The sequence below is a fragment of the Lepisma saccharinum genome, chromosome 6 (assembly GCF_977018435.1).
Source record: "Lepisma saccharinum chromosome 6, izLepSacc3.1, whole genome shotgun sequence".
NCBI lineage: Eukaryota > Metazoa > Arthropoda > Insecta > Zygentoma > Lepismatidae > Lepisma > Lepisma saccharinum.
In genome coordinates, this window is record NC_139234.1 from 10,662,457 (window position 1) to 10,682,692 (window position 20,236).

At 38.7% G+C, this 20,236-nt stretch overlaps 2 protein-coding genes across 2 annotated transcripts in view; both read right to left on the reverse strand.

Annotated features, from left to right (window-relative positions):
• Positions 1 to 17,802: 17,802 nt before the first annotated feature.
• Positions 17,803 to 18,138, reverse strand: LOC145988984 (protein GVQW3-like). Its single transcript, XM_083124286.1, has one exon. It carries the CDS (start codon positions 18,136 to 18,138, stop codon positions 17,803 to 17,805), a length of 336 nt encoding a protein of 111 aa, XP_082980412.1.
• A 1,050-nt stretch (positions 18,139 to 19,188) lies between these two features.
• The window catches only part of Ssrp (structure specific recognition protein), a 43,118-nt gene continuing 42,070 nt past the window's right edge, over positions 19,189 to 20,236 (reverse strand). Inside the window, exon 15 of the mRNA XM_083123506.1 lies at positions 19,189 to 19,651. Coding sequence (XP_082979632.1) covers positions 19,484 to 19,651 — 168 coding nt within the window. The 3' untranslated portion in view covers positions 19,189 to 19,483. The remainder of the gene's footprint in view (positions 19,652 to 20,236) is intronic.

A 20,236-nucleotide genomic window follows, 5' to 3' on the forward strand; every position in this document is an offset into this window, starting at 1 on the left:
CTGGGACGATAACTGTCAACACAAGTTCGACAGCATCATGGCGGAACTTCGACAGGTAAATCCTATTGTGCCTTTTGACCCAACAAAGCCAGTTGTACTTATCACCGATGGGTGTCCTTTCGGCTGTGGCGCGCAATTGTGTCATCGAGTTGATAGCGGTCTACAGACCATCGCCTGCTCTTCTACCACCTTCAGTGACATGGAGCAGAGATAACTCCCAGATAGAGAGAGAAGCTCTAGCCTTAGTTCACGGTATCAAGCGATTTCACAAATTTTTACTCGGATCCAAGTTCGAGATTGTTACAGATGCACGTGCTGTAAAGTTTATATTTTCTCCGGATCGAGCCATTTCAAAACATTCATCCAATAGATTGATGAGATGGGCTCTACTTTTATCTTCATACCGATATAATATAATTCATTCCAGCAAGGTAGAAGTAGCTGACATGCTAAGCAGGTTGCCTATGCAAACACGTGACACAATACCAGCTGGAGAAGAAGAACTTCATGCATATTTCGGGTCCATTGAAGACGCTGTAGCTCCTCTTTCTTGAGACTCAATACAGAACACCACTTCAGAAGACCCACTGCTCTCATTAGTTGTGTCCTGTGTAGTAAATGGTTGGCCAGATCAACTCGACACGTCTACCGAACGGAAGAAGCTCGCTCCTTCTTCGAAAGAAGAGCTCACCTTACGTACGAGCAGGGAACGCTCATGTGGTCGGGTAGACTTATCATTCCCACAGTTAAATGGAATGAAGTTCTTAGAGCTTTACATGATGGACACATAGGTTCAACTCGTATGAAAGAGTTGTGTCTATCCAGATTTTGGTGGCCAGGCATGTCAGCAGAGATTACGGCCTCTCGATTTGTACGTGAACGAGAGATGGCATATAGACCATTTTTTCTTTGCAGGGCGTAAGTTCCTACTGATAGTAGACGCCTTCAGCAAGTGGACAGAAGTATGGCCTGTACACACATTGGACACAAAGGAAACTATCCGCTGGCTTATGCAATCTTGCGCCACGCCATGCTAGGGATACCAAATACTATCGTATCCGACAATGGCCCAACGTTCACTTCTCTCGAATTTCGTAATTTTTGCCTTAAGAATGGCATCAAACATGTTACTTCACCGCCTTATCACAGCCCTAGCAATGGCTTAGCCGAACGATACGTTCGTACTGTCAAAACCGCTCTTGTCAAGTTTATAACTGACAAACCCAATCTGAGCACGCTTGAACTTGATATGGGGATCGCCAACCTTCTTTTCATCCTTCGGAACACGCGACTGGGTGGAAAAGGAAGCCTACCAGCACTTTCGGTCTTGAAACACCGACCCAGATTTTGGTGGGAACCAAACAATCTGCCTCTGTCGAGTGAATCTCCGTTCAAGTCGAGGAAGTCAGCAAAGTTTCGGAACGACTCTTCATCGAGATATGATACTCTCGCCATCAACTCAGCAGTTTGGGTTCAATCGCCTAAACACGGTACTCCGAATTACATCCCAGGAGTTGTTGTTCGTCGTATTGGGGATAGCATCCTCTACGAAATCATGCTAGAAGATGGAATCAAATGAGTGGTACATCCCAGGTGGTTGAAGAGATGTGTTTCACGTGACACTGCAGATGGCGACGACTTCAACGTTACAATACCAAATAGAAATTCAACAAACCCCGATGGAACAGTGCCAGAACCTATCCCAGGCAGAGCCGGATACCCGGGACCAGGTCCTAGCACACCTCACTCGTCTCCGAGAAGGTCTACCAGGATTCGCAGCCCGCCAGATCGATATGGTCATCAGCATACCTGTTTTTTTTTTATGGGACACTTGGAGGAATGATATGGTCCAGGTATTAAGCGTATGGCTACAAGGTATGGTCTTCATGGCCAGAAGAAGAGGAATCATAAGCTGATGTATTCTGTGTAATGTTTTTCTATTTCATGATTCAATGTACTTGAATGTTTCGGACATAACGTCCAGTTTATATTAAATATGTTAATTGTTCACCGTCTGGTTTTTATCTTGTGCAATGTAGTATTAATCCACATTACCAAGTCCTTCACTCCGAACCTATCATTTATGCTCTCCTACAAGCTAAAAACAGAAACAAGAATTTAGCACATAAATGTGTATCTAGTTTTCCCGTATCCCGCTCATTTTTGGGTATCCCCTTCCTGTTAGATTTTTGCTTCAGAATTCCCTGTTCCTGGAAAAAAAAAAAACCTTGAAGCACCACCGGCTCAAATTTCCTTTGCAGTCAACCATTCATACCCGAGCCCCTCTTTTGGAGGACCTCTCTCTTGCTGGCGCGTATTCAGTGAAGCCAACCCAAGCATAATGGTGCTAAATCTCGCACAAGTTTAAAAAGTTGTTTGTAAGTTGGGGATATAAATAAAACAAGAGGGCCACTTTTCGTTGTGGTTGAATTTTATCAAACTTTTCACGTATAACGTCGAACCCATGCCGTTGGTTGAACCATTCAAATTTATATTTATGCTTTTGTTATAAATTAATATTAATAATATGAAAATCACAGAACAATTTAGTAGTATGTAGCATAATTTCGGAGTTTAAATGTCCAGAAGGTGCAAGGCAAGGAGACACTTCCTGAAAAATGAATGTCAACCATTTTCACACATACAATTTCATTTTAGTCACACCAAATTGTTAATTATTGTAAGGGCGTTGCAGAAAAATGTTAACTTCAAATTGAATTAGTATATTTTAAAAGGGAAATATACCTAGTTTACCCCAGCCCCTGAAAAAAAAATCTTTGCTTAATCCTGCCTGGTAGAAAGAAATACTGCAGACGTCCATGAACAACACTTTCCTAACATGAGGTTTGCAATGCTGCTGTAAGCCTGTGGCTGTAGGTTTACAAACCTAGGGTTTGGCCCACTCTTCTCCATCCAGATACGGTAGGCACTACTCCTTTGCGGTCAGAAATTTGTAAGGCAACATTCAGACGGCTTACAACTTTCCGCAAGCAGAAGGCGGGAGTTCCCATGTGCCCCCTGGTGCTGAAGTGTTGCAATCTAACAAACAGGATCTCGAAGACTGATATCGGGCCGAGTTGATCTTTGAAGTTTTTACGAATTTTGCCATATAATTACATACATTTTACTAGAACTAATAAAGTGTAAGCCCGGCTTACATGCTGATACTGTATAAACGTAGGTATATAAAGTACTTTCTTATAAACAGAGCTAGTGTCAAAACTTTCTGATACCATCTCGTATGTTCTAAATAAAATGCATATTTGTGAGATATTTGCATTTTCCAGGGTCTTGTAGGGAAATAATCACTCTGTAGAATAACAGTAGTGCACCATCATTTTGAACAAATTCATAGCATTCAAAATATGCCCCTTGTGTTTGCTAATGCCACCCAATCCTTGAAGTGGAATTTGTTAGTGCGGGGTTGCTTTGAATATAATTTTCCTATCTGGGGGGATACCAACCCCTCTCCACTTCAAACACTGTTCCTACCATTATTTTTTTATCTGTAGATGTATACAGTGTCTCCCAAAATAGTGTTTACACTCTTTGAACATCAATAACAGCGAGCAGGAACTTTTTTTTTGGTGTCACACCTTAAAGTTATAGATGTTCAAAATGACCACCATTGGCAGTAATACATTATGTGCAATCTGAACAGATTGATAAACAGCAAATATAGTTTCTGCAGAAAGGGAAGCATATGCATGTCCCACATCACTCGGTGTGTCTGGTTTTGTAGCGTACACAGAATTCATCACAGTTCCCCACAGGTAGTAATTTAACTATTAAATCAAGAGATCTTGATGGATATTCAACTCTTACATTTCTCAAAAGAAAAATTTCTCACCTCTGTCATTTTGTTCAATAAGTTTTCCTTCTATCTATAATAAGTTGTACAACACATACATAGGGCCTTTCGGGTCGTTACCTGGCTTCGATACCCCGTGGAGGCACATAGTGGCTGAGATTCCACATTCAACTGTTGGTCCAGTCCCAATTAGCCTTCCTGTGCATAACGTAAATGTGAGGGTAAATTTAGAGCCAAAATGACCAGAAATTTCCCTTTGCAGTGATGTTGGGTGTGTGATAAGCCACTACGTGGTGGAGTTCTTTCTTACTTTGATTTTTACAACTGTGATCTCATTTTCAGTACTATTCTTATGGCGTAAAAATGTTGATTTCAGTAGGGAGGAAAAAATATCCCAATGTGACATTTTGCATGCAGTAAAAACATATACATATAATATTGTGAATTTGAGACGATTTTTAATATTTATTCTCATTATTTTATGATGTGCTTGCTTGACATATCTTCAATAATCGTGTCTCTGTTTCAGATTGCTTGAGCAGGTACCACATATCTCAACATTTTAGTGCAATTCCAAACAGATAAGAGGCACACGGAAATGTCTACAACACCACCCTAACGATGGACCAACTCAGGATATCATCTCGATTGTGACCACCAAGGACAAAAGGGGGAAGCGAGATCATCTTCTTGGATGTCACAGAGGGTTGTTGGGTACTAGAGAAATGAATGTCCACTGCCAGAAAAGATAACAGAAATATAGAGCTTGCTCCCCCGGAAAACGATAGATAGATTTGGTTTGACTTCACTTTTCTGTCACTTTTGGCTAATTGCAAAGATGATGATGAGTCATGATATGATGATGAAGGGACACTCATAAAGAACACCTATGCCCAGGCCAGGATTCAAACCTGGGGCCCGTCCATGAAAACGAATGGTGAAAATTTTCACTCTCCTTTTAAAGTAAAATAAATGTTATTCCCATTTCAAAATAAAGCGCTGCCCTTCTCATGAGTGTTGTTTCTCCCCATGAAAAAAGTCTGGGTACACCCATAAATATGAACTTATATACCCCATGTAGAACCCCGAGTGTGTGGTTTGCAGGTGATGAGCAGGACATATCTGTGCTTAAATGAAAAAAACAATGATTCAAATCAATTGTTTGTTGACAAACTGTAGTCTTTTTTTAGCATACTGGAAGTGAAATGACAAATGATCTTTGGAACAAAACGACAACAGTATGAAGTTTTCACATTCACAATTTTGCTATCTCTACTTAGAATATACATCTCTGCTTCAAGTGTGAATGTTGATTGATTGGTTGATATGCTATATTTTACTTCGCTGTTTGTGTCACTTTTGGCTAATTTGCAAAGATGGTGATGAGTGATGATATGATGAAATTGATGACACTCACAAACATCCATGCCCAGGCCAGGATTCAAACCCACGACCCCTGGCCTCATAGCACAATGTTCTAACCACTTCACCACAGGGGCCGGCTTCAAGTGTGAACAGTTCAGGCACCACTGCAGTGGTATCTTAGGAATATTGACATTTAAATAGTAAGTTGAATGCATTAATAAATTATCACTATGATGATTATTTTTTCAGCACAAGAACAAGCTTTTCCCCTATGGGTGCACATATAATAATCCTTTGCACAACAGCCCATGAAAGGCCTAGGCGTACCTACCGACTGCCAGTCTCCCTCCCACGCTTTCCTTCGTCACCTCTAAGCATGGAGATCTTCAACCAGTATTGGAATAGTCGGGGGGTCAGCCCGACGTATCCCCAGCCGTTATAGTAGGTCTCTGTGACCGGATTATGTTCACTCACTCGGAGCTCCCCAATTTCCTCACGATGGTGGGTTGCCACCGGCCCTATACGTAGGCCCAATAAATTCTGACCAGAACCGGATTGGAACCTACGCCGTCCCACAGCGAACGATCTCAAGACGAGTGAACGCCTTAACCTGCTCAGATGGGTGCACATAAGCAGAATAAAAAAAAATGTACTTCCCATTATGTGGAATTGACATTATTAGCATAAATAGTATGTATGTACAACTACTCTACTTGAAACTTTTGTTTATTGATTTTATAAACATTTTTAATGTAAAACGCTTCATGATGTGTATAGTTGGAGCAACAAAGTTACATACATGGAGGTCTTATATTTGAAATGTTTATATGTTAATACTCATATCTGTTTCTAAGTACTGCAGTTTGTGCATAATCCTATTTATATTGATAAGAACAATTCCACATAGTGAGATTCTATATATATTTTTTAGTCATCAGTAATTGGCAACATAAGTAGAAGTTCCGAAATTCTTATGTCTGTGCTCTCAAGTACCTCAGTCAGTTATGGCATCGTCCCAAAATGCCAGAGGTTCCAGGTTCAAATCCCGGCGCAGTTGGAGTTTTTGGATGCTTCCAATACCTCACCTCTTCAAGCCCATCCTTTATCCTTACCTTCTAAGTCCTTTCCAGGTTCTCCGATCGTTGCGGAAGCCAACCACCATTGCCTGTCCTAGGGGGCCGGCGGGTGGTGGACGCAAGATCACCAAGTCCAAAGACCTACATACCTGCACCAAGCAAAGGGCTTGGCCCATGGCCTCAAAAGGCAGGATGATCCCCCTTAACTGACTGAGCTACGGGAGAGCCATTTTGCTTTTTGCTCTCCTGGAGTTAGTTCAGAGCCCCACCAATAGATGTCAGGCCATCTAGTGGAGAGGCTCTGAATTACAAGCTTCAAACTTGTCCATAGATGGCAGCACATGTCTGCACACTAGAGTTAGTTCAGAGTTCCACCAATAGATGTCAGGACATTAGTGGTGCACTAAATTACAAGCTTCAGACTCTTGCTCACTATGCTTATTTGTGCTGCCATTTGCTGAACTACATCCATTATTACTTTGTATCTTGGCATACACGTGATCCTACTATGGTCTCATAAACCATATGTGCACTCATATTTAATTTCTTCCCAGCACACAAGTCACTACTTGCATGTGGTAGTGATTTGTTTTGTTTAATACTTATTTTTAATTTTAACAGTAATATATTACCTAGTATCTGCGTGTGGTCTAAGGCACTTTGCTTTGGACGGCAGCTGCGGGACGGCATGGGTTCGATTCCGGGAATTTTCGGCCTTTGTATAGGGCCAGTGGCAACCCACCATCGTGGGGAAATCAGGCCGACTACCCATCCCCCTAGTCTGGCTGCAGATCTCCACTCCCCCCTTGTGGCCAACGTGGGAGGGAGGCCAGCAGTTGGTAGGTAAGCCAGGGCCCAATACTGGGCTGTAGAGCTATAGGGCTACTTTTATCTGCAATTATCCATTTGTATATAATTGATTTTTTTCCCGTTTTACCCCCTTTTTTCTAAATATTAGCTTATTTGTTCATTAAAATTCTAAATGAAAAATGAGAAAAGTTTTAAAATCAAATACACATCATTTATACATTTATTTTTTAAAAAAAATTACAGGAGCAATACAAGAAAAACAACCTACCATTCTCTTTGAAACGAAACAATATTTTTTTTTGGACAAACACAAACAAACAATATGTGTGTGCGTGGAAAGGGGGGGGGGGTGAAATGAGGGAAGTGGCAAATGAATGATGACGGAAAACATTAATATTCACTTATTGATGTAACCCAAAGTATCGAACTAAAATTCTGTGATTTTTCTTTCACAGAAGAATAACATTTGATCTTACGGTGGGATTTCTTACCAGAAGAGAACATCAGAAGTGGTTGTTATATACACAGAGTTTCAGTAACAAAGCAATAAAGAAAAATTCGTTCCAAATCAAAATTATGCCCCACGCATAGTCCTTTCAATAATTATTTTCTCCTTGCCACACAACAACAACAAAGTATAAAGCTGTGACTCTGTGAAATACTTTTCGTGGCACCCATTTGGCAGAAAAAGGAAAAAAAAAAAACCTTGATCACACGGGGAATCGAACCTAGGTTTTCAGCTTACGAAGATGGCATTTTACCAACATGGACACAAGCCGGTGTGCGAAAAAGCATGCTATTAGGGAGATTTCTCCTGAAGATTGCACTTTTACCTGTTTGTCTCCAAACTTTCAATGTCCCTTCTCTCTAATTACATTAATTTGAAAGCAATACACTTCATGGTATAGTGTCTCTAAGCTGTGCACACATTGCTCACAGACTATAAGTTAATGTTGTGTGTGTATATTAATGAAGACAATCGAAGATGTGCTTTTGTGCAAGGTTAGTGTTTCCAACGCCTAATAATCTTTGTTCCCTAGCTTCTGTCAACATAGCAGATTCTGATATGTTGCTTCGAATCTTATAAGTCAATGGCACATAAATAATTATATTTGTAAACTAACTATTTGACGAAGAAGAGTGACTTTTCAGGAAAATATGGACATTCATCCAGACTGTATTGATTTTGGGAGCTTGTTTATCCTACTTTCGTGTTCAAATTACAAGCTAGAAAAGCAGTTTGCATACGTAAGAGAAGGTAACAAAAGTGATCCTGAAGTCACGTCATTCGGGCCGTGATAGATATTCTTATTGCCTTGGATTGTTTATTTTCTCCCGTCCGCATCTAGAACGTTGATTTATTTTTTGTTAGTTTTGCTTTTCTTCCACTTTTTTGTTAATCGCGATGAAGAAGATAAATGATGATATGGGCAAATTGATGATGGGACAATCGCAAAGAACACCCACACTAAGGTTGGAATTCGAACCCGGGTCCTCTTGGTGAACGTCAACTTTGCCATTACGTTAGTCTAGGGAAAGAGGTAATGGAACCACCATCCACTCCCCTATGCTTTCAAATGAACATCAGCTTTTCGCAAGTAAAGGGATTGAGGCAGTTTTTTTTCTTTTTTTGGATTAGTTATGGAATACTGATCATCTCGAACATATTTTCCTGAATTTCTTCCCGCCATTTTAAAATTTGGGACTGCATTGCATTAATAATTAAAATGCTAAGTTTTCCTGTAACCGTTTCTTTTCATTCGGCAAGTCAGAAAGTCAGAAAATTCCCTGCATCCGGTGAAAAACTTTCGTGGTAAGCAACACTGCAGAGTGCTGTTTTCCCGAACCTTTACTTCGGCTGTACTGCCACACACAATTGGCTCTGAAGCTGATCTTAAACTCAAACGAGTGTGCAAGATTCTGTGAACAGAACTGTACAAGACAGAAAATTTTTAGTTGTGATCATTGTTTATAAGTCTATATATTTATTTGGACACTGTTAAAAAAAACTAGAGTATATTAAGAATTAAAAGAAATACTTCAGTGTGGAATATAAATGTTTTATATGTTTAAAAAGGTATATCATCATTTAGAGCTATCATAATGCATTGCATTGTACGCTACACATTGAAATGTAAAATTTTTTTCTACATATGTTTTTTGTGTTTGTTCAAAAAAAATATTGTTTTGTTTCAAAGAGAATGGTTGGTAATTTATTTATTTTTTGAATTGCTCCTGTAATTTTTTTAAAAAATAAATGTGTATTTGATATTAAAACTTTTTCCATTTTTCATTTAGAATTTTAATGAACAAATAAGCTAATATTTAGAAAAATGCCTTACCTGGGACTCGAACCCAGAACAACCCCTAGTGCTGTAGCATGCTGTGCTAACCACTCCACCACGGAAGTCGACTGCACCACAGCAAACGAACGTTTGGTTTGCCTATTTCAGGTACATTTCTGTTCACAGAATCTGGCACACTCGTTTGGGTTAAAGATCAGCTTCGGAGCCGATCGAGTGTGGCAGTACAACCGAAGTAAAGGTTCGGGATAACAGCACCGGATACAGGAAATTTTCTGACTTGCTGAGTGAAGAGAAACGGTTACAGGAAAACTTTGCACTTTAATTATTAATGCAACGCAGTCTCCAATTTTAAAAAGAATGGTGGGAAAAAAATTCAGGAATATATGTTCGAGATGATCAGTATCCCATAACTAATCCAAAAAAAAGAAGAAAAAAAACTGCCTCAATCCCTTCCCTTGCGAAAAGCTGTTGTTCATTTGAAAGCGGAGGGGAGTGGATGGTGGTTCCATTACCTCTTTCCCTAGATTAACGTAACAGCAAAGTCGACATTTACCCAGAGGACCCGGGTTCAAATTCCAACCTGAGCGTGAGTGGTCTTTGCGAGTGTCCCTTCATCAATTTGCCCATATCATCATTGACAAAAGCGATCAAGTAGATACATGAGAAATGCACGCTCACTTTATACACAGGTAAACTAATTGAGCTATGAATCTTCAGGGTCCTTGATGGGGTGATAGCTTTGAGCACTACTGTAGATTTGTACATGAACTATAGCTCTAATGGGTTCCTGTACCCCTAAACAGTAGACTCGCCCAACCTGTGGAAATGGCAGTTCGTGTGCCTAACGTTCTTTTTTCTTGTGTTGGTTGGGGTCTGTTGTCCGTGCTGCAGTCTGGCGCAGAGGTTGATACCTGTAAAGTTCACATGAATGTGAACTAAGTATTTGAGCTTGCAATTGCAAGTTAATTTGACAATTTAGCACAAGTGTATTGGAACAAAAGAGGACGTAGTACTAGATCTTTACTAAGAAAGTCTAGTGTCTTTACTAAGAAGAGTTGACGAGTTTTTTGAATGAGGATTGTAACTTCTTGCTAACTGCTTTGTATCGAGTCTGAAGGAAGCAGCTCTTATGTTCAGTCATTCCTTCTATCATTTTCAGGTCATCGATTTCTCAGCCTAAAATTTCTCCTATGCTGACACTCAACCTCCTTATCATCATCTATCCTTATCTTATCACATTCGGACTCCTATGGAAGGAGCTATAATTTGCTACTTTTCTCTTCATTAATTTTTTCCAACTTTTGCAAGAACTCATCCTTGTTTAACCCAGAAGATATTGGAGGCAATATCTCTATTATCATAGGTGTCTGTTCAGAAGGAAAAAAAAAAAAACATCTCTCACAAGTTACATAAGATCTAATAGTTGGTGTATAAATTCTAAAGAAAATTAAAAGGACATCTGTGGAATATGAACAGTGTATTTCCCGGAGGATTGATGGAAATTAGAGAAGTTTGACAGGACTTACGTTTCATCAATATTCAACCCCCCCCCCCCCCTCTACAGTGTGTTTAGTGATTTAGTGTGTGCTTAAAGTTAAGAGTTCACCAATCCTGCCAAGGAATAATATTAAAAAGAAAGTAAAAAATTAAATGGGGATATATATACTCCCATGTCAAGTATTGTAATCATAATTGGATATAAAAAATTGTGTAAGGTTTAACAAATGGTTCCATAAACTTATTGTATCTCAACAAATATAAACCACATGCTGACCGCTCAGTGTATTGTGCAATCACTTATAAATCGTTGATGTCAGATGCCTGGGCCTTAACATTTTATGAACAGTAGTAAGCTGATCTGTTTGCCCACGGTGTATATTATAAATTAAAAAGTTATTCATAGACAGTTGTCTGGTTAATAATAATTTCAATACAAAAATACACACTGTATGTTTATATGGCCCTGCCCGGTACGTCATTCTCAAACTTCAACTTCATATTTATATTTATACATTTACATTCCGATGCGTAATTTGAACAGGAAATCTGTAAATTTAATAATATCTGCATTTTCCTAAGAGCCAATGTGAGTAGTTCATACTAGTCACAGAGTAATTATGTTAGCATGCTTGTTTTGCAAACAGCAAACAACCTAACCAGGCATGTTAGTTTGTGTTAACACACATGCATGTGCCCAGAATGACAGTCTCTCCTGCAAAATGAATCACTGACCTCATTCCATGGTGTTTGGCTTCAGTTAGGAGTATAGCTAAAAAATTTTAACGTGAAGATTGTTTTATTTGTATCCTCTCTGCTGTTGTTGGAATATCATCATCATCCTTCATAGTTCCTCGCCGCGACGAAAATTCGAACAGAAATAGTAACAACTCCTCAACTATATATTTTACCTCGCTGAATAACGCGTATAAATTATGCTTCTTCTTATAAATTCTGCTATTTTTTCTCTGCACCAATAACTCGCAGAACATGAAGAAAATTAAATATATCTCGTACACGCGACAGCACTCGCCGCAACATTTTTTTTTTCTTTCTCATACAAGATTGTGCCGACCCTTTGTCACCGTGACGTCACTTTATGATGTGATTTTACACAGAGTAGGATGGAATTCTGAAGACGATACCGTAGCAACACGACCTTCTGCTTCGGCAGCATTTTGTGTAAGTAAACAAAGCGCACGAACGCGATGAATATATCTACTGCATATGGGAAGAGAGCTCACGTGTTCTCACTGTTGGCGGAGCGAATACGCTATGCACCAACGCTGTAAAATTCTCATTTTGTGACTTTTCAATAATTCATAACTACCTTCAACACGCCAAAATGCCTTTACAGAGCATGTACGGGCCAACGTCTTCTCCATCTTTTCTCTTCATATTTCTTCAATTCATATAACTTCTTACATATAAACGGCAATATTACCAATCTAATTAATATATGACAGCATGTTAACTTCTAAATTTTTATCGTGCAGATGTGTCCCAGCTATCGATGAAGCGAACTGAGAGCGCTGCATCGTTAAAAACCGACCAAACTCTCACACAGAAACACATTTTTTTTTTACTGATACGACACACAACTCACACGATTTGGACAGAAATACCAAATCAAGTCCCTACCTCTTATTGTTACATCTGCCATTTTTATGACACATATTTACATTAACTGGTATTACATATTTGATACTCTCACTCCATTTATTTTTTCTGAAGACTTTTCATTGTGTTTTGCTATAATCGAATGCATACTATGTATCTAATCTTATTATTTACACCCTGATTAAATTTACCATTTGCTCCTGTTCACGCTCAAAATTTTATTTTATGACAAACTAAACACTGATAGTAATCATCATTTGCTGTGTCATCACTAATGTACCTTCTCATAGATATAAGGTGAAGTCTTTTCTCCAGAGTACATCCAGAAGTCATCCATAAGTGGCAAGCAGATTTCGCATCGAATTAATATTGTTCCTGAACTTTTCTTGCGAACATATTTTGTCTACAATCAACTTATTTGTGTATTCTTTTCAACATTTGAGACCTACTAACTTATCTTCGGTTCAGTGTTACCAGTGATATATTTATTCAAGTGTTTTCACAGTGTCACGTACATGTACGTCGTGCGATGAGATGCCACTGAGACTACCTTAATTCCCAATTTTGGTTCCATCCGCTTCGGAATACATGACAGAAAAGTGTTACACTTCAATTAGTGTATTATTATTTGTTACGTTCTACAGTGCACTACATAGGCTACTTGCCTACTGCCCTACGACGAATCATGTTATATACGGGGTGTAATCATTTATTCAGGGACTGGTCTTTGTACATATTTAATCATATCTTAATATTTTTTGTCAATAAACAAATGTGATTGTCCCCTGGCCAATCCCATTTCTTTTCAGGGGGAGGTGGCATGTCACGAACCGGAAATAAAATGCTGTGTAATCAAAAACGCCAGCAGTCCCAGGTGACGAGAGGTCGCCGAGAAAGTCTTGGTCGAGGGAGCGAAGCGCGAAGTGTGTTGCGAGTGACAGTGTTAAGTCGGTCCATTTAAAAGGTTTGGGCGAACCCACTGAGGACACCTTCAATGGACCGATAGAGCGCGACGTCGTGACTCAACCGAGGAACCTCAAAGGAAATCAGGTACAGTGGTGACACTTTGGGTTTATTATTGTCAGTGTTTAGATATCTTGCTGGCTCGTGCGTGATCTCCCCCCCCCCTCACTTGTGCGATTCTATTAAATATTGGTAAAGAGCAATGAGAGTAATTTATTCCATTCTTCATACACACATCCTCTTGCAGCCAAGCAGTTTATGCCGGCGAACGGCCTAAACGTAACATTTGTATCGAGTCTGAAGGAAGCAGCTCTTATGTTCAGTCATTTCTTCTATCATTTTCAGGTCATCGAATTCTCAGCCAAAAATTTCTCCTATGCTGACACTCAACCTCCTTATCATCATCTATCCTTATCTTATCACATTCGGACTCCTATGGAAGGAGCTATAATTTGCTACTTTTCTCTTCATTAATTTTTTCCAACTTTTGCAAGAACTCATCCTTGTTTAACCCAGAAGATATTGGAGGCAATATCTCTATTATCATAGGTGTCTGTTCAGAAGGAAAAAAAAAAAAACATCTCTCACAAGTTACATAAGATCTAATAGTTGGTGTATAAATTCTAAAGAAAATTAAAAGGACATCTGTGGAATATGAACAGTGTATTTCCCGGAGGATTGATGGAAATTAGAGAAGTTTGACAGGACTTACGTTTCATCAATATTCAACCCCCCCCCTCTACAGTGTGTTTAGTGATTTAGTGTGTGCTTAAAGTTAAGAGTTCACCAATCCTGCCAAGGAATAATATTAAAAAGAAAGTAAAAAATTAAATGGGGATATATATACTCCCATGTCAAGTATTGTAATCATAATTGGATATAAAAAATTGTGTAAGGTTTAACAAATGGTTCCATAAACTTATTGTATCTCAACAAATATAAACCACATGCTGACCGCTCAGTGTATTGTGCAATCACTTATAAATCGTTGATGTCAGATGCCTGGGCCTTAACATTTTATGAACAGTAGTAAGCTGATCTGTTTGCCCACGGTGTATATTATAAATTAAAAAGTTATTCATAGACAGTTGTCTGGTTAATAATAATTTCAATACAAAAATACACACTGTATGTTTATATGGCCCTGCCCGGTACGTCATTCTCAAACTTCAACTTCATATTTATATTTATACATTTACATTCCGATGCGTAATTTGAACAGGAAATCTGTAAATTTAATAATATCTGCATTTTCCTAAGAGCCAATGTGAGTAGTTCATACTAGTCACAGAGTAATTATGTTAGCATGCTTGTTTTGCAAACAGCAAACAACCTAACCAGGCATGTTAGTTTGTGTTAACACACATGCATGTGCCCAGAATGACAGTCTCTCCTGCAAAATGAATCACTGACCTCATTCCATGGTGTTTGGCTTCAGTTAGGAGTATAGCTAAAAAATTTTAACGTGAAGATTGTTTTATTTGTATCCTCTCTGCTGTTGTTGGAATATAGTGAAACCTCAATTTTATGTTTTTCAGGTGAACACACTGAACAAAAAAAATGAAAATGCAGAAAAATGTAAAACAGAGGAAAATTTTATTACATTTACCTAAGTTGAAACACTAGAGATTGAATGTATGCGGGAAAATGTGAAATCTGGGAACATAAAATTGAGGTTCCACTGTAGCTACCTCCAAGTTTGTCTTGGTGCTGGGGTTGAGTCCTTGTAGAAAATAAAGTGTGTTTGGAGAATCTTGTTATGTACCATGTTAAAGTATCACACCTTCTCTCTCTCTCTCTCTTTCACACAAACACACACACACACACACACACACTAAAGTCTCTCATGATGCAATACTATAGCAAATGTGACACAATACGGTTAACTACGTAAGGAAGTACGATTTTCAATACAAACTTAGTTTTCTTTTAATGGAAACCCCATTTTATTTTCAGCTCATTTGAAAGTACGGAAAAATCATTAAGAATGGCGTTTTTTACATTGTAATACGTCAAGTAGTTCTCAAGTAATTGTAACCTGAAGTTGAGCGTGAAGGCGCATCCCTCAATATGCCGGTCGGCAGAGCCGAGAGCAAATGTCGTCACGCATACAGCCTGCATGCATGTGCTGCATTTGTCCTACACTCGCCATAGATAAGTATCATCCCGGCCTTTTCAGAGTCTGAAAATACTATTTTCTCAGCAACAGTTCTGACGTACGTACACTATCACAAACGTCTGGTTAATCAGTGTACTTTGTTACGCCCTTGCTTTATTTGATAAATCAATTTGAAGGAAAATTGTACAAGCTGCAAAGTTTCAAAGTTGAAAACTTAAAGATTTGTCATGACAAAACGAGAAGTGTTGATTGTTCGAATGTACTAAACATTATGACGTAAATAAACGAACGGCAATTAAAAATTAGAAAGATGTTAATGTACTAACATTTATGTATGTAACTGATGGCGGAATGTTTAAAATTTATACTTTTTAATAAACCCTTATTTGATAACTCAGAAAGATGATCAGAACCTTTTAGATAATTTGTCAGTTTTTTTACTTATGTACAACCCGCAGTTGCTGGAACGTAACAACTTTCGTAAGCACAAGGCATAGTATGCAGAAGAGTAACATGTTTGTTACGATACCCGAATGGAGTCAAAAGGGGGATATGCATGTTACGACACACGAATCAACTTGTGAGAATGTTTGTTTCAAGCGTAACTTCTCGACTTCAGGTTACATTTACTTGAGAACTACTTAACGTATTACAATGTAAAAAACGCCATTCTTAATGATTTTTTCCATACTTTCAAATGAGCTGAAAATAAAATGGGGTTTCCGTTAAAAAAAACTAAGTTTGTGTTGAAAATCGTACTTCCTTACGTAGTTGAACGTATTGTGTCCACTAATTTCATGAGCCCCTCTCATACCTATACATCTGCGAAAGCAATTTTTCAATATTTGTTGTTGTTCACGAAATATTTCAGGTTGCAATGTTAGATGAGACACCCTGTATATAGTAATGTCTCTTTTTACACTTTTTTCGGTAACTAATAAACTGATAGGTGCAATTATATTGGTATCATCATGGGAACTAAGGAAAGAAGCAAGTATAACTTGTAGCTTGTCACTTCGGTGTGAAACTCTCGTGTTGCTTCGGTGTGAAACTCCCATGTCACTTCAGTGTGAAATCTCTCTTATGCATTACATTATGGTGTTGAATATACTTCTTTTTTTTTAACTTTTTCTTTCTTTCATTGTGGAAATTACGATGTGTACTGGCAGCATTGGTCATGTCAGACGTCAGAGAGTAGTACCAGTTTTGTCTGACATCTGGTTATGTTTTTTCAAGCAGTCCAAAAGATTTGAAATTTATCGTACAAAATGATAGGTAGTTTAGTTTATGTATGTGCCTACCCAATGGCATAGTAGTAACACTGTAGTCTTGTAATCAATAGGCACAATGTTTGATTCTCAGTAGAGACATATTGCATACAGATTCGGAGACTATCTGAGCATACAATGAACTTAAAACAAACTTTCGCATGTTTGCGCCGTTGATGTCACAAAAAATTAAACAAATGTTAATATTAAACTATTATATGAGAGTGAATCAAATGAAAACCTTAATTATTTATTATGAGGCAAATGAGGAAATACAGAAAAATTATACATGCATCATTTTTCGACATAGTCCCCATGACATGCAATGCATGTAATCCATCGCTTTGGAAGTGCATGGATACCTCACGAGAAGAATTCTTTTGGTTGTGACTGTAGCCACTTGTGCACTGCGGTTTTGACCTCTTCATTGCTTTGGAAATGCTTGCCTCCCATCGACTCCTGTCCAAACACATGACAGTCACTGGGGGCAGGGTCTGTTCAATAAGGTGGGTGTGTGACATTCAGATTTCATATCCTGGATTGTCACAACCATTAAATGGGCAGTATGCAGTCAGGCATTGTCATGCAGTAACAATACACCTGAAGTCAGAAATTCTCATCGTTTACTCCTGATTGCAGTGCGAAGGTGGTTTTCGAGCAGATATGCATAAGAAGTACTGGTCACCGTTACTCCCTTTTCCATGTATGTACCCAATTTGCATCCCAGAAGAGAGTGAGCATGACTTTTCCTGCTGATGGTTGGGTGCATAATTTTTTGGGTTTTGGCAATGAGCTATGCCATCATTCCTGATCTTTTTGTTTCAGGTTCTTGACAGTGAACCCAGGTTTCATCTCCTGTAACAATTCTTTCCAGAAATCCATCACCTTCGACCTGGAAACAACACAAAAGTTTCTCACAGGCATCGATGCAACAGTCTCTCATTTCAGCAGTCAACTGACGCGGCACTCAGCTCGTTGACACTTTATTGAATCGCAGCACATCATGGACAATATTGTGGGCTGAACCAACACTAATATCCAAAATGGCAGCTATTTCCTTCACAGTAATACACCTGTTTTTCTTCACAAGCTCTTCCACTACGCGGTGTGACTGGCCCGGTCCTGGGGCATCCTCCACAGACGTTACACCGCTTTTTAACTTTCTACACCACTCGCACACTTGCTGCAGGGACACACACGAATCACCATACTGCGCTTTCATCCTGCGATGAATTTCAACTGGTTTAACACCTTCACTATTTAAAAAATGCATCATAGATCGCTGCTCTAACTTGGTGACCATCTTTGCACTGATGCTGCTTCCTTCTTCAGTGCTGCAGCATCATGTTGCCAATTGATGATAATTCTTTCAACCACAAGGATAACTCCTGCCAACTTACAAACCAATCATACAATTTTTCAGAATTTTATTGCACTTTAAGGTTTTCATTTGAATCACCCCTCTCGTATATTTCAAGATAATTAAAAAACTTCACTATTCATAATATGTATGCAGGACAACACTTAATACTGAAGATCAGTATGCTACTACAAAGGAGCTTTAGATCCCAAAGTAGCTTTTAATTAAGATTAGTGTTGTTGGAAAATAGCCAGATTTTTTATTGAATGTTGTAATAAAATAATGAGCCTTCCTGATGGTACAAAATAATATCACCTTATAATGAAGGGGTTTAAATTTCAATCTCCAATGGAAGAAGCACAGTGGTTCAGGTTCCATTTTAAACTGTAGGTCCAGTCCAATCCAAATTAGCATCTCTCACGATAAAATGTACTTAAGCAAACAAAGCTTTACTAAGAAGCCAGATATTTTTAATATACTTTTTTTTCCAGTCTATTTCGGTTTCTGCCTTAGTTTTAGGGCCACTGTACAAGGACAGTGTTTCTCAACTTTGCAAGCAATCTATGTCCCCTGGGAGGGAGCCCATTGCCACATTGGGACTGTTTAGCTTCTGGAGGTTAAAATCTTTTTGGAACATTAACAATTTTACCTAATTCTACTTCAAATTATCTTACATTCAACAATGAATTTGCACAATAAATCTGTACACAATAGACGAGTCTGTTGGATCTACATTGTTTTTGTTAGTTCCTCCAAAAACATTAGATCAGAAATCTTTTATATTTGATTTTCAACTGTTTTATCAACTAAAGGTAGGCAACGTAAAAGGTCTTTTCTTCTTTGATTTTCAATGCATTTACTATACAATTATAAACACATTGCTCAAATAGATTAACAACAAATGGATCCACTTCAGTATTTCAGAGCAGTTGCGAAAAGGGGACAATTTGAGTGGCTCAGGTGGTTAATTTTCCACATTAAAAAGTACTGAAAAATAGGTGAGGAATTTAATGAAAAAGAGTTCTTAAAAAAATCAAACATCACAGCACTGGAACCCAGGTTTCAGCTCCCTTTACATGCTCAGGTACACTATTTGATTATCATCATCTATTCAGCACTTTCTTGCACACCATTTCCCACTGATCAAAAAAAGCTTCAGGGATGAGTGGATATGCATTCAAAAAATGCATGTTCATCAATTCATTAGTGTGTTGTAAATGCAATGAGACAGTAAAACATTCAGTAATACCTATTAATACAGTCCAAAAGAATCGTTCTGACATGTTTTTTAGTCGCTACCAGAGGCATCTTCATCCTCGCTGGTCGGTGGAGTACTCTCAATTGGTTCTTCATCTTCATCTTCATCCTCATCATCTTCCTTTTCTTCCTTCTTTACTTTGGTCTCTTCCTTCTTTACTTTAGGCTCATCCTTCTTCTTTGCTTTAGTCTCTTCCTTCTGGAAAATGGAAATTCCCATCAACAGATGTATTAAAATTTTTAGAGATAAAACAAGTAAAAGTAAAAATACTAGGGCCTGCATGATTATTGTTTTGCACTAATCTGTAACAAAAGTGGATTTTGCAAAGCATGTCCGGAAATTAAAGATGAAAAGGTCCACATGCATTAAAAAAAAAGATAAAGTGTTCCCCTGTGTTTAGCACCATGCCATGAAGGCGTATAGGGGGTGTGGGGGTAAAGCCCCACACTTTCTTGATCCGGTCGTGAGGGGGGTGATGTGATCAGCATCATGCCCCTGACCACCTTTAACCCCCAGGGTTTCCCCCAGGTACCCATGTCATTCGACACTGGGTGGGCACCGGGGCCGCTTCCAATATTAGAAAAGTTCCCAGTTTTGAACCGGCCGGGGATCAAACCCAGGACCTTTAGCATGGTAGTCAGACACGTTACTGACTGAGCCACCGCAGCCACTCAATATGCATTCACATAATTTTTATTTTCCAAAACTTCCTATTAAAAGTCTGTGAAGTCAAACTCAGGGTACAATTCAGTGCACATGGAACTGGGGCTAACCTAACGTTGA

Coding starts and splice junctions, on each gene's coding strand:
- LOC145988984 (XM_083124286.1), bottom strand. CDS start 18,138: ATGGTCACCAAGTTAGAGCAGCGATCTATGATGCATTTTTTAAATAGT.